General features: G+C 42.3%; 1 protein-coding gene across 2 annotated transcripts in view; it reads left to right on the top strand.

Annotated features, from left to right (window-relative positions):
- The window catches only part of MNT (MAX network transcriptional repressor), a 108,509-nt gene extending 100,965 nt beyond the window's left edge, over positions 1–7,544 (top strand). For both annotated transcript variants that reach the window (XM_075594366.1, XM_075594367.1), the window contains one exon: positions 1,762–7,544. In XM_075594366.1, the coding sequence (XP_075450481.1) occupies positions 1,762–2,477 (716 nt within the window). In that variant the 3' untranslated portion in view covers positions 2,478–7,544. The remainder of the gene's footprint in view (positions 1–1,761) is intronic.
- Positions 7,545–14,909: the final 7,365 nt, after the last annotated feature.

Genomic DNA, 14,909 nt, shown 5'->3' with positions numbered 1-14,909 from the left:
GAAGCATGGAGCCTCCCCCAACGCGCAGCTCCAAGGTGGCAGCACTGTCCCCATCGCCGCAGAGTTTCGCTTGTACATCCGCGACACTGAGGACAGTAAGCCGTGCTACATCTGTATGCCAGAAAAATCACACCACAGCCGCCACTGCTCTAAATACCACCCGCCTGCTGTTCGATGGGGTAGGTTCATTAAAGTATAACTCCCGTGACTGTCAGCTTTTTAACTTTCAAATCCCTTCCGCCAAATCTAAGCTTACTGCTTCTACAGCATGTATGGCCATGTCCGTTCTCAGGATGTGAACATCTACCGTTTATAACACGTTATTATATATACTGACAAAAATTGTATCATTCAGTTCAGGAAGATTGTGAAAATTAGGAACGTGACTTTCTAATTTGCGTAATTTAACAACATTGTGGATCCAATAATTTTGAGAGAGAGTTCACCCCATCAACGCAGTAGCTTCCAGTTTAACAGCACCACCAGTAACAGCTACTGTATACAACGATCTCTCCAGTGCCTGTGGGGTCGGTTGTACAGTGACAAAACATTGCAGGTCCCCAGGCGCTAGTTAGGCTAACAACGGTTTCTTCACGTTCCAGTTTTGTTTATAGATAAAACATTTCTTGCCTGCCTCAGTGGGGATTATTCATTAAACTGTGATTTACAATTGTTTCCAACTCTTCTTATTTTTCGTCTTTTTTTTTTTGCCTCTCTCCCTCTCTATCTCTATTTCTCTTTTTCTTCCCCTATTCTTTTCTCTGCTTCCCCAGCTCTGTCTCCTATTGTATTGTGTTTTTCAACAGGGGTTTCCCGGACATCCCTAATGGGTTCCCTGCAATTTTCAGGCCATTTTAAAATTGAACCAAATACAGAAGAACTTACAGTGCATCTGATCTCAGATGCGCTATTAGAGAGGGTTGGGGTTCCTTACAATGCATCTGATCTCAGACGCGCTATTAGAGAGGGTTGGGGTTCCTTACAATGCATCTGATCTCAGACATACTATTAGAGAGGGTTGGGGTTCCTTACAATGCATTTGATCTCTGACACGCTATTAGAGAGGGTTGGGGTTCTACAGAATTTCACCATATAATTATAAGGTTCCTTAACCAAAAAAAGACTGGTAATCACTGCCCTAAACCTACTTTCTTACCTCTGCCCTGCAGGACCTCAGTGTTCCTGGATGTTCTGGGAGCAGGGGTTGTTATGCCTTTAGAAAATTATTCTGCTCCTCACGCTATTCTCTTATTGTGCTCTGCCGTGGAAACACTGAAGTCATGTAATGCTGGCCGTGGAGAGCGATCGAGCCACTTTCTCCCACTGCCGGTGGCACATAACCTAAATATCCCTGTGGCTTAGTTGGCAAAAGGAAGCACAAGGGAGCAGGGGATGGGGAGATGGGGTGTTAGGGGGGGAGGTGGTTAGGCCCGCCCAGCTATTATTGATTTGCACACAAATCAAACCGCCCAGCTATTATCCTCTGTGAAAGATTCATTTACTAAGTATACAATGCAGAAATAGAATACATTTTGGGGTGCTATATTCCTCTGTAGGCTAAGAGATTTGTAACACACTTCCGGCTTAACGTGTAACTTTGGTGTTCTTAAATATGTTTTGCATTTTCTTTTTGTCGGCTTTAAATACTACCAGGCTTCCTTGGTATGATAGATTTTATATTCGCAGTATATATTTGTCACTAGACATAGGCTTGATTGCTGCATTCTCTTGATACTATTTTTTGTCTTTCTTGACTTTCAGAGGGTGAAGACAATATTGACGAGGACATGGATGACGACAGGCCGGTAAACTCACTGCCGAAACGCCAGCACCCTGAGCTTCTGAAGATGGTACCACCCAGTGCAGCTTCCCTCAATCACCATTCCACTGTTCTGCCTCAGCACGTGTCCATTCAGCAGAAACAAGTCCCCTCCCCTCACGCACAGCCTCAGATCTCCAACCAAGCACTGGTCCCACCTCAGGCCTTGTTGCCGGCACAGACTCATATTGTGGCTGCCTCCACGGTGCAGTCAACGGTGATAGCCCACACGGCCACCACTCACGCCTCCGTCATCCAGACTCTCAATCATGTCATCCCGGGGCCGCAGACCAAGCACATCACTCATATTGCCCCTTCCACGTCAAACCCTCTACAGCTCACCACTGCGGCTCAGCCAATTGGCCACATCACTGTGCACCCAGCCACCATTAATCACATGACCCATCTTGGCCAGCAGTTACCCATCTACCCCCAGTCCGTCACAGTCAGCCAGCCCATGATGAGCCACATCGCTCACACCATCTCTCACTCGCAAGTCAATGGAACCACAAACCTGGGCCAGCCGGCGGTCATGGCAAAGCCTACGGTGGGCACTCAGGTGGTCCACCATCCCCAATTAGTTGGGCAAACAGTCCTGAACCCGGTGACTATGGTAACCATGCCATCGTTTCCCGTGAGCACTTTGAAGCTAGCCTAAACACTCAAAATAAATAAATCTAAAAAAGTAAGATTGAATTAAATCCGTAAATACGTTATCCAGCGGGCAACTTTTCCTGAAACTCCATACATTCCAACCAAGTCATGTTCTAAGGAAGAGAAGGGCAGATGCTCTTTAAACAGGGTTATAGTAACCCGCATTGCCCGCGGCTTTGGAAAAGGCCCATTCCCTGGGCCTTCTTCTGTAACAAAAACACAGGGCATGGTGCGCTGGAATGTCACTGTTCTCATTGTCTCGATGGCAGACGTTCATACTGACTTTTTCACTTCCTCCTCTTGTAATCAGTGAATAACGGAATAAGACTTTCATTTCTGTCCTCTACCCCACCCACATTTTTTTTTTTTTAATTCTATTTTATGTTGTTGTTTTTTTTTAGGGGGGAGGTGGGGGGGGGAATCATTATTTTTTTAATGTGTTGCTTCATAGAATACAAATTGATGACCTCTGTCGGGAATAAGGCATATAAAGTGGGTGACGTAAGCATAGCACTGGTTGGGCGCCTTTATTGAGGTGACTGCTGCAAGACACACATACCAATAATAAAAAAAAAACACATTATTATCATCCTTTTCTTTTTGGGAGCATGAGCAGAGGAAGAAATAAATCTGATATCCTGAATGAATCTCTTTGGTGCCAGGAAGGCCAGCATTGTGCTTAAACATTAATACATTGACGGCCTTTTCAGCAGCAAATAGATGAACCCACGTTTCTTACTTTTCTTCACGAAAGGATGGACATATTGACCCTGAATGCATGAATTCCTTTTGCTTTTGAGGACCACTATGACTTTGTGATTATGAACCATTGGAGTGTGGTCAGAGGGCAGGGATGGAAATCCTTGGGCTCTGATCGGTCAGGTTACATGCTGAGCTGCCGTTTTCACATATACGGTTTTAGTACAAAAGCGTCACACGTCTAAATTGTCCCAGTGGTTTTTTTTGTTTTTGTTCCCCCGGCCTCCCCCCCCCCTCTTTCTGGTCCAAGTAACAGCAATGCCCTGTGTCCGCCATTTTGTCATTATATCTTCTCCAGGGCATATTAGAGCTCATATTGGGCCATATTTATGAAGCATTGAAGTCAGTGGGCTGTAAGGTTGTCCTGCAGCGCCTGAAGGTGTCCTATGGCAGAAAACGTCTTTAGTAAATATTGGACCTTGCCTTTCTGCACCAGGCATCCTCGCTTACTAAACTGCCAATCCTCTTTGGTGGTGACCGTGGAAGCACTAGAAATGGGTCACCAGCCGGCCCAGCAGGGAGAAAAACTAGACCACTGCGGCATTCTAGAGCTCGTAAAGACCAGAGCAGAAGGGCTTAGAATTCTAGAACGACTAGAGATAGATCTGTGAAGCAAAGGTATGAAAAGCCAGCAAAAAAAATCCATAACATTTTAACTGCACGCACTGAAAATTCCTCTTTTAAAGTGGACCACCTTTGCCATGGAGTTTGTGCCAATATTCTTTATTTTATTTTTTAAACGTGTTTTTCTTATATTTGTATTCTTTTTCTTTCACAAAACGTGTTTTTTTTTTCTAATCGAGGCATGTTGGGAGATTTTTTACTTGCACACCTCAATTGTCTTTAAATATATGCATTGTTGCATTTTTAGAGCCAGTGTTAAAATGTAGTTTGAATTTTAAAGTCGGTATTTCACGACATTATTTTCAACAAGCCGTTGTAGCACTGCATATAATTGAAGGCTGTGGGCTTGGGGTTATCCTTTCGACTGCAATAGTGCCGATCGATGCACTATCGCACAGGAACTCCCATTAAAGTCCACGATTGGCACTATCGCAGTTTAACGTATCAACGCAAATTAAAGTAGGTTATGATGCACTGCGCCATATTTGCTCAAAGTCGTGTGAAATGGAAGACACTTGGCTCCGTGGTTTCTGACGCCTGATATGGATTGTTAGCCAGAAAGCTTACAAAGACACAACATTTGATCTACCGATAATATTTGGTAACTTCTACTGATGCTTCCTAAATCTCAAACCAGGGCAAAGCGGCAGCAAAGTATCTGGATACGCAAGAAAGGAAGCGGTAGAGGCTCAACGGATTTTATAAATGCAATAATGTATTGAAGCCAAATAAAGTGTCCAGCCTTTGTCAAGGAGTGGCGTGGCAGACAAAGGCTGCCGTGACAGCCGAAAACGTTGGACACTTTATTTGGCTTCAATACATTATTGCATTTATAAAATCCGTGGAGCCTCTACCTCTTCCTTTCTTGTGTATCCTGTACTTGGATTGCAGCGGGCCTTCCCTCATCAAGTAAGGCTGGGCTTATAGTGACAGTGACATCGCGTCAAAACAAATGCATTGCCGCCGGCGCGTGCCTAATAGTAAGTGTGACGCGTCGGAGCGACGGCTTGGTCGCGATTGCTGGAAGTCATCTCAATTTGATTTTTTCAGCGACTGCAGCCTGACGTCGCCGGCACTTTAAGCGAAGCCTTAGGCTGCGTCTATAGACACAGCAGCCGTGCGGAGGCGTGTCTACGGGCGGGCCAGTGACGTCCCGGAGCTGGTTCGCCCTCATTGGGGGAACCGCTCACGTGACAGCCCTATCGCGCGAGAAATCAGTTTTGACTGATTTCACGTGCATCGCGCTTCCGCGCACGCACGCTGTATAGACGCGATCACTGCCTTTAGGCAGTCTGATCGCGCAGCGTGCGGATGCGTCAGCGCGGTCTGCCTTTCTATGGACACAGCCTTAGAGAGCACCAGTATTAGTATCTCAGATTTATTTAGATTTTTGATGTGCAACATTTTCCCACATGACATAGCAAAGTATCTTGATACATTCTATGCTCCAGTGTTACTCCAGATTTGCCAATAGTGTTGTAGGCACATTTGGCAGTGGCTGGGTACACCAACATTGCTACCATTTTCTTATGGGCATTTTATTTCACTGCCCTGTTTTACAAATAACGAATAGCTGTATATAGCATTGCAAAATGACACCGTATAGAAAAGCTGGTATTATATTTTACACAACCCGCAGATTGATGAGAAACTTTAACTAATTCTCTTCTGTGTATTTGTTACTAGTCAGTAATCTTAATCAATGCATGAAAGTCCCCCCCCCTCCCCACCCCCCCAAAAAAGTATATTAAAGTAAACATTATTTATTAACAAAGTTAATATTTGAATCAGATTAATTTGCAGTTCCATACAGAGTAGTAGTTATGCTCTTTAAATACCTTATTTGCTTCTAATAACCTGTTTTTTGTGTTTTTTTATGTTGGGTAGGTGCAATGTTTCCATTTTGGACTTCAACGCTTTGTAATTCCATACACGTCTATATTTATATGAACATGCAAAGGGTGGAAGTGTCTCATTTGTATACTTCTAAGGCTGCGCTTATAGTGCCGGCGACGTGACGTAGCGGCAAAACAACTGCATTGCCGCCGCCGCGTGCGTAAGCACGACACAGCGACGGCTTGGTCACGATCGCTGGAAGTCATCTCAATTTGATTTTTCCAGTGACCGCAGCCTGACGTCACCGTCGCTGTCGCCGGCACTAGAAGCGCAGCCTTAGTGTTACATTGGTTACACTGGATTAGGAGTTAAATCCATGTAAGTAAGAGCATTTGGGGGATACTCCTTAAACTGCAATAGTGCCAATCAGGGCACAATCAAGCATTGAGTGAAATTAGAATTTCTGTGCTATAATGCCCCAACGGGCACTATCGCAGTTTAATAATGATCCTCCTTTGACTCAGTGGGGGATATGTATAAAGATGCTGCAATTTGTTCCAAAACACAGCAAAATGTTTCCGTTTGCATCAGAGATCTACAGTACGTATCAGATGTTCATCGTGCTCACATTTGACGCAGATCTCATGGGAGCGCGTGAGTATAACGCCCCCTCAGCCCCGGTGCCTTTATTTCACACACAACCCCTCACTGCTCTGACCACTTCCCAAATCGCACACTGGCACAAGTGACGCAAACAACGGAGCAGTTTGAGACAACCGAAATCAAAATGGGGCGGTTTGCCCCTGTTTTTGGAGCAGTGCTGCAGGTGGCGATACATAAACCTCCAGCGAGGTGAAAGTTATAGTGAGCACGGACGTTACGTGCTTTTATGGGAAGCACGTGTGAGCTGAGATTTCCAAAACCTGGAGATGGAAAGTCACCAACAGCAAGTAGGGATTATGGATCTTTTTTGTAGATCAGAACGTCCAGCTCAGACAGACTCTCAGATAGTACTTCCAATGGGCATGGAACCTCGGCCAATCAATGAACGAGGGGTAATGTCTGCATCCTTTCTCTGGCCACTTTACCAGCTCTCCGTCTATCCCTAACTAAGAATTAGCATCAAAGAATTGCACACACGTTTCAGCGCCACACTTGTTATATGTTTAATCACAAACGCACACGGCTCAACTTCTGGTTAGTGATTTTTCTCATTGAAATCCTTCAATCAAAAGCATTTATACGAATCCATAAATAGCTCTATTATCCATTTACATATGTGTATGTATACACATGTATGTAAACATAGGTATTTATTTTTAGGTATAAATATATTTTGGTAAACATTCCTGTCCCTCATTGTTACAGCATCTGATCACTGTGATTTTTGTTATAATGATACTCCGGAAACATTACTGTTAATAAAATAGCAGGGGGAAACTTTTTGGGCGGGAAAATGAATCACTGCGACGCGTTTGCCACGGTCACGTTTTTCCACTGTCTATGTTTGAAGAGATTATTATGCTTGCCTAAAAAAAAAAAAATGGAAATAGTGAACACTTTATTTATTTAACATGATTTCATTTTATTTTGACTTATGTATTATTGTTTTTCATTTTTTTTGCTTTTCTTGACCATTCTTCATTATTTTTTTATTTTGCACGTGGGGAAATGTCCATCCACATTCTAGCATTACGTGTCATGTATTTCTGTCAGAGGTCCGTTACTGATAGCTGCTCCCAATTTTACAGCCAGAGGCTATGTTTTCTTTATCGGGGGGCAGGATTTCAAGATGTCTATTCAAAGAGGGGGTTTAGGAATAAAGGAATTGTAATATCTCTCTCTTCTAAAACTCACCCAGAATATTGTCCGTTTCTTATGTTAGCACAGTATTGAGGCTGTGCAGGACTCATTCCAGTGGGCCCTGTCCACTGTGACGTTATTTAGTACTTTGGCTGACGAGGCCCAGATTCACTAAATGGTGCTACACTTTAGCATGCCTTAACTCCTATTTATACGAATGGGAGTGCAGGTGTGCTAATGCATAGCACCGTTAAGTGAATCTGGGCCAGAGCGGGCTGCGATGCAATGCTTAAAACAAGTTCTAAAGCCCCTGTAGCAGCAACATGTTTTAATTTATTTGGTCTAGGATTAATTCTCAAATTATTTCTTTGAATACACACCCACAAAATGTTTTTAACCAGACCAATCAAAGTACTCTTCTTTCTATGTTATTTATGCACAATTGAGATACAGAGCTGAGATCTTAAATTGCTATTCCTGCAACTGTTAATGCTGGTTTTGTATTCGTGGCTATTTTAAAGGGGCAGTCCCACATAGTGGGCAAACACAGTTTTTTTTTTTTTTTTTGTTTTTCATTTTAAACTTATCAATGTAATGGACTATAAATATTCAAACTTCTTTGAGATTTTTTTTTTTTGTTTGGTTTTTTAACTTTTTTTGGTCTGTTTTCTTTATCAATGGTGAATGGCAACATAATAACTTACACAAATCAACAAAAGAAAACAAACTGGGATAACATTGGACTTCATATACACAGTTTTAAAACACTGTTAGCCAAAAAGAGATTCGGTAAAAAACACAAACATTAAAAGTTGAAAAAATTATTTTACATGCTTATACTTGTCTGATTTTCTTAAGGTGCCAATCGCTTACATACGTAACCTGCCGAACATGCTGCTGTCACTAGCGGAATTTGTACCTGGGAAGGACTGCCCCTTTAAAACAAGCCATTACTAGCAGATATTGTATACATTGTATACATTGTATACATATGTTAACAGCCAAGAGAAATAGAGAAGAAAAGGCAATATTGGACACATTTCTTAAAGCTGCAGTTCAGGCTCCCGTTTTTTTTTTATTATTATTTATTTTTTTACTTCAATAGTTTCATGTGGGCAATCTCTACTTACCTAAAGAACTGCATAGCTGCCGGTTAATGCGTTCTCCGTCTATTGATCGGCAAAGTTTGGCGACATCTTTAAATATGGGGAATGTAAATGGTTGCTCTAGGAACAGGCATGCTTGTTAAAATAGAATACAAGAAAAATGGTCTTTCAAAGTTGTTGTTTTTTAAAACAGAAAATGCTAAAAGTATTTTTTCTTACTACAGAACTGATTTATTAAAAAAAATCACACATGCAGGATATTGCCTGAACTGCAGCTTTAAGTGGTGCTATGCAAATAATGCTGACACTTTGCAGTCCATTTGGTCGGTGTCGTTTGGGGCTATGTGTCTTATTGCATAGTATCCGCCCCCGCCCCCTCCCCCCCCACCACCACCACAAATATGGCCTATGTCTTAAGTGAGAATAGGAGACTTGAGTTTCTGCATTCTGTATGTGAAATGCATTATCACCTCATAAAACAAAGGTGTTTCTGCTCTTTTATCATAAATGACAGTAACAAAACTTTTTTATGATGCTTGTGAATATTAAGAAACGTAATCTCTGTGAATTGTGGACAAAATGGGTGCCTCAGGGCCTTTGGTGGTAGCTCTGGAGCTGCAGCTGCATTTAGATCCTGGCACACTGAGCTGATTCTGGCAATCATAATTTCCCATATTTTAAGCATCTCATGCATCAAACACACGACTGGATAGAATAGTAGGAGTTGTTGCCTTGTCTCAGGAGTGTTCTGGTTGATTCCACAGTCCTAATTTGTAATGTTATTGCAATTGGGCCTACAGTATTAAAAAGCATCTGTACATTGTTGCTTCCTTATCCAACTGAGCAGTCAACATGTAGATACAGCAAGGCCCCGCTTTTCGGTGATCCACCCATACGGTGGTACCGAGAAGGATGCGCAGAACGGGGGGTTGCCGAGGGTGCGCACGCGCAGAAGGAAATTGCCGGTATGCGCACACGCTGAAAATCGCCGGTTCCGCTTTCCGGCTATTTTCTCTTTGCGACGGGCCCTTGGAACGGAACCCGCCGCATGCCCGGGGCCCGCCTGTAACACAGTTTTTACAAGTGGCATAACAGTATGGACAAACTGTACTGCGACAAAATGCAGTTCCCTTTGTTTTGCTAGGATGGACTTTGGGTTAAAAAAAAATCTATAGCTAAAAATGTAATGAAACCTTCTCTGTTAGTGGCTTGTAACAATGCAGCGGAAACTAAAGGAGTTAGGACAACGATAACAACCTCCTGACAGCAGCTTTCATTTTCTGTGGCAAAGACATCCGTGTACCAAGTCATTGCTGCCGCTCTGTACTAGCTATTCCTTTGCCTTTATCAGAAGAAGTGATTTTTATGGTGTTGTTTTAAGAATGGGCTCCATTATTGCACATCCCTGCTTCAGTCTTACCTGAGTTATAAGGAAAGCTGTGGGGAAATCGGTATATAGTGCATATTCCCTGCAATCATTGCAAAAACTTCCTGCACACAGGTAAACGTGGTCCATATGTATTAAGCAGTCTTAAAGAGGCAATCCAAGAGACTTAAAAAAAATATATATCATTTTTTTTTGTTTTAATATATTCAGCCTTTGATTACCTTTATTGAAAACGAATTACCTAAGCAGCCGATCGATTCGTTCTCCTGTGATCGATCAGCAAAGATCCTGCTTCCCAGGGTTCACTCCACAGCTGCCTTTCAGTTTCCATCAGTGTAACTCAACAGCTACAATGTATTCTTATACTGCTAAAGTAATCTTATCTATCATTACAGTTTGCAGCCCAAACTGCGGGGAATATTGGCAACAAATTATCACAAACAGGAAAGTGTTACAAATATCTTGCACTGCTGGGGAGGTGGCTTAAACCTGCTATAGAAATCAAAGGATGCTCAGTATATTAAAACTCATTAAGAGTTCAATAAGAAAAACTAAATTGTAATGTATTTAATACTACAGAACTGATTTATTTTTTTAAGGTAGAATATTGCTTGGATTGCTCCATTAAGACATTATGTACCTTACAGCCTAGAGTAAATGGGCTTTACAACTTGGCAACACTTACTTAGTACAGTATATATATATTTATATTTATTACAGTCCAGCAATGCACAACACCAACAAATCCCTAAGGGTAGGTGCTAGTCCCATGTAGCGTCAATATTCCAACTTCACCAGATCATACCTGGCAAAAAGAGACAGCACACTTGAAGTAAGACAAAGTAGTATGTATTAAAACATAGGCACCGCAACCATCCCAGAAAATAATTAGTCCTTAAACAAAATAAATTGTCCCTACTGTAGCTGCTAAGGTGAAAGTTTGTTTGACACTTTATTGGCCTCATCTGATCTTGGTAACACTTTCCTGTTTGTGATCATTGGTTGATAGTATTCCCTGCAGTTTCAGCCCCAAACTGTAACAATAGATAATGTTACCTTAGTAATATAAGGATACATTGTAGCTGCTGAGTTACACTGACTGAAGGATTGATTTGAAACTGAAAGGCAGCCATTTAGTGAACCCTGGGAAGCGGGATTTTGCTGATTGGTCACGGGAGAATGAATCGATCGGCAGCTTAGGTAATTCGTTTTCAATAAAGGTAATTCAATGCTTCATGTATTCAAACAAAAACAAACAAAGATTAAAAGAAAAAAATGAAGCTGCTTGGAGTGCCTCTGCAAAGGAATCCGTCAAATTGGCACCCACACGTACCATGAATTGAATAATAGATTGAGATTTTATGTTTCGCAGAAACTGCAAAAGTGAGAGATGTTTAAATAGAAGGCAAATCTATGACTATAGGCTGACAGGGTCTTGTAAAAGTTCATATGCTTTTACCCACAGTTTCAGACTATATTTACCTGATGCACTTCAAATTCTGATCTACCTCATACCATGACGTTTTTAAATAGGTTTGTTTATAATAACCCCTCAATTATATAATTATATTTGTTTGTTTATAATAACCCCTCAAAACCTATTGACTTCTGTATTGTTTTGAGATTGTAGCAGTGCACGGTTCTATTCAAAACGTTGATTTTGCACCAATTGTTAATGTATCTGTACTGCGCTGCCTCCAATTTTTCCCAGAGTGCCTCGCAGTGGCTTGTACCTTCATTAGTTAAGGTTTTATCCCAGAATTTACTGTCGATGATGCGTCGGAAGAGCTAGGCCAGGAGTGGCCAACTCTAGTCTTCAAGGGCCACCAACAGGTCAGGTTTAAAAGAAAGCCCTGCTTCAGCACAGGTGGGGCAGTCATTGACTGAGCCACCTGCGCTGAAGCAGGGGGCGCCTTAAAACCTAACCTGTTGGTGGCCCTTGAAGACTGGAGTTGGCCACTCCTGGTCCAGCTTGTTTATTCCACCCCTGCGATACATTCAGTTGATTAAAGCACTCCTCCCCACCCCGCTACTAACTAAAATGGCAGGTGGAAAGATGAGGGAGATAAACAAGGCAGTGTATCCCACCTTAACTTCAGTTTACACAAATTGGCAGAATAAACTTTCCAACTTGATATAAAAGTGCTTGTACTTGCCGGATATTTTAAGGTGTCAATCACTTGGTTTAAACCTTCCAGACATCTGCCATTTAGCCGTGTGGGGCACTGCTACATTTTTGTATTTTTTTATTTGAAGTCGACATTTACACAACTTCGGACCTGGCTGATGTTTTCAGTCCTAAGAGAAGGGAAAACGTGATAGTCTTGGATGTGCGTCTCCTAAACTCCCCCAAATCTCGCACTGATGCAAAGAGCTTGCATAGAAAGAAGAGTAAATGGTGACTATACTGTATGTTGAGCCTGACGAAGAGGGCAGCCTTGTTTTCTAGGAGCGATCCCGTTAAACAGAATGGATGAGGATGACGCTTCTATTTGCATCATCAGTGAGGCTGCGATCTCGTGATTTGCAGATTGTGTTTGGCAAAGGGTTAAACGTTATACAATGCTTTATTCTGGGGTCCAATAAATGACAAAAATACATTGATAGTAAGGCTGCGCGTATAGTGTCGTCGACGGCGACACGGTGGGTGACGTCACCCGTCGCCACCGGCGAAAGTTATATTTCGCCGGGCGGCGTCGGCGCGGGTTTCCGGGCATTTGATTGGTTCAAGGGCCGTCACATGAGGCGACAGCCCTTGAAAAATCTAATTTTGCCGGCTACCAGTTTTTGCGACGTCACATTGTCGCCATCGCGCTTACTATAAGCGCACGCGGCGGCGGCAATGCATTTGTTTTTGGGCGACGTCGCCGGCACTTTAAGCGTGGTCTAAGAGATGCACATTTAAATTTAACCCTAAAAACAGCATTTTTAAAGCCTAATAAATAGACCCCAATATTTTCTGTAAAATTGACTGAATGTGCTACAAAACGTACAGTTTTCTGCCGGGTCTCACCGCATTGTGCATTACAAGTCGGAGATCCAGCATATCACGTTGCCAGAACATTCATTTTGGGTCCCTGAATAATTAAATGTTTTTGTTATTTTACAGCACGGAAGCAGTTTTATGTGGCAGTTCTGTTTCTAAAGGGGACAGATTTGTTAAAAAAAATAAAAAGGTTCTTTCGTTGAAAAATATTAGTAATCTATATTATTTGTATCTGTCTCAAAAAGGAATAGAATCATTCATTTCCTAAACAAAGAAACCATTCCAGCCATGTCATCCGGCAAAAAGCACAATGACCCGCAAAAAACATGCATTCTCCAGGTGCTCGTATGTAACTGAGGACAAAATGCACAATTCTTATTGGCAGACATCTTTGAAGAGTGCCACACGTTTAATAGTATCTATTAGTAAATGTTCTCTGAACCGTGAAGCTACCAGACAAATTAACATTTGATAGGTAGAGGAAAAGTACCCATGTTCAATCAACGAGGAAAAATATACTGGGCACATTATCCAAACCTTACTATTACTACTTGGTGAAATCAGCTGATAACCTCAATCAAGGAACTTGATAGTAAGTCACTAATTCAGTTTTCCATTGGTGCTGTCAGGTTGCAGAACTTTATTCTATTTTTGTAGTCTCTGTGGCTTTGATATCTCGTTGAATTGATCATTTTTTTGGCCGATTCAAAGTGCCGGCTGTTTTTGGGCTACCCTGACACGGCATAACTGCATAATCCAGCGTTTGCATGATGTGGTCTGGTTGCAACACGGCACCAGGGCGGAAAGGCCCTTTGGGTTTTGATATGAGATCTCGCACTGGAAACCCCTCCCTATTTATCAGGGGTAGTCCCTGAATCTTAACAGAAAATGTATCGTCCCTGGAGGGAAAAAAAAAAAAGTTGGGGCAAACCAAGTGCAAGTCGTTGAAAGATGTTCCTGTTTGTCCATCGCCATCTCCATGAACGGACTATTTCATGAGATGTTGCATAGTATGGTTACTTTGTAGCTTATGTTTCATCTAAGCATCTACATAGCACAACCAGACATACTTTGTAGTTCCAACCTCACCCGTATTGGGATCACAGAGGCTGGCATTTGTGTGAGCTGTCTCCAAGCCCAAAGTATTTGCATATTTTATAGAGCAGTGGTGCTCAAGCTCCGTCCTCAAGCTCTACCCACAGGCCAGGTTTTAAGGAGATCCCTGGCTCAATGAAAATGACTGAGCCAACTGTGCAGAAGCACGGATCTCCTAATACCTGGCCTATGGCTAGCCCTTGGGGACTGAGTTTGAGCACCACTGTATGGAGTATGGTGGGTTTCAGCCAAACATTTCACTGCCCAGCAGGCATAAAATTGCCACTTCATTGTTATTGAGAAGGAACCGAATTATAATGGGGAGGGGTTGTATAGCAAGCATGCTGCCATGTCACACAATGTTGGTCGTTGTTGCTACTGCACCCTAATGTGCATGCAAATCAATGGCTATTACCTGATGGCATCTAATATTATATAGCAAATAAAAATATGACTGGTGAGCAAATTCACGTCTCAGACAGGTCTGCAACCCTGCCTCATTATCGCCTAGCATACAGTGCTTCCGCTGCAGCTAGGGATTCTGGGAAATTATTTTTCTGTTCTGTATGCTGTACGGCGAAAGGGTTTTTGTCACTTTTTTTTTTTTTACCCACCATAACTTATTTAATGTGTGGTTGAATACGGTCTACCAAATGACGGGAGCTGTTTTGGCATATTGATCCCTTTGCTTTGTGAGCAATACAGTACTGTCCCCTCTGGCGGTGAATGGGTTCAACCCCCAAGTCCCAACTTGTCCAGCCCCAAAACATATTTTTATACATATATGAACTTTATTTAGCCTGTATCTTCCTTATCTCCAACGTCTTTGCGAAATCGTCC

This window comes from Ascaphus truei, chromosome 3 (assembly GCF_040206685.1).
Source record: "Ascaphus truei isolate aAscTru1 chromosome 3, aAscTru1.hap1, whole genome shotgun sequence".
Lineage (NCBI taxonomy): Eukaryota > Metazoa > Chordata > Amphibia > Anura > Ascaphidae > Ascaphus > Ascaphus truei.
The sequence above is the reverse complement of the archived record's forward strand: the minus strand, read 5'-3'. Positions and strand labels throughout refer to the sequence as shown.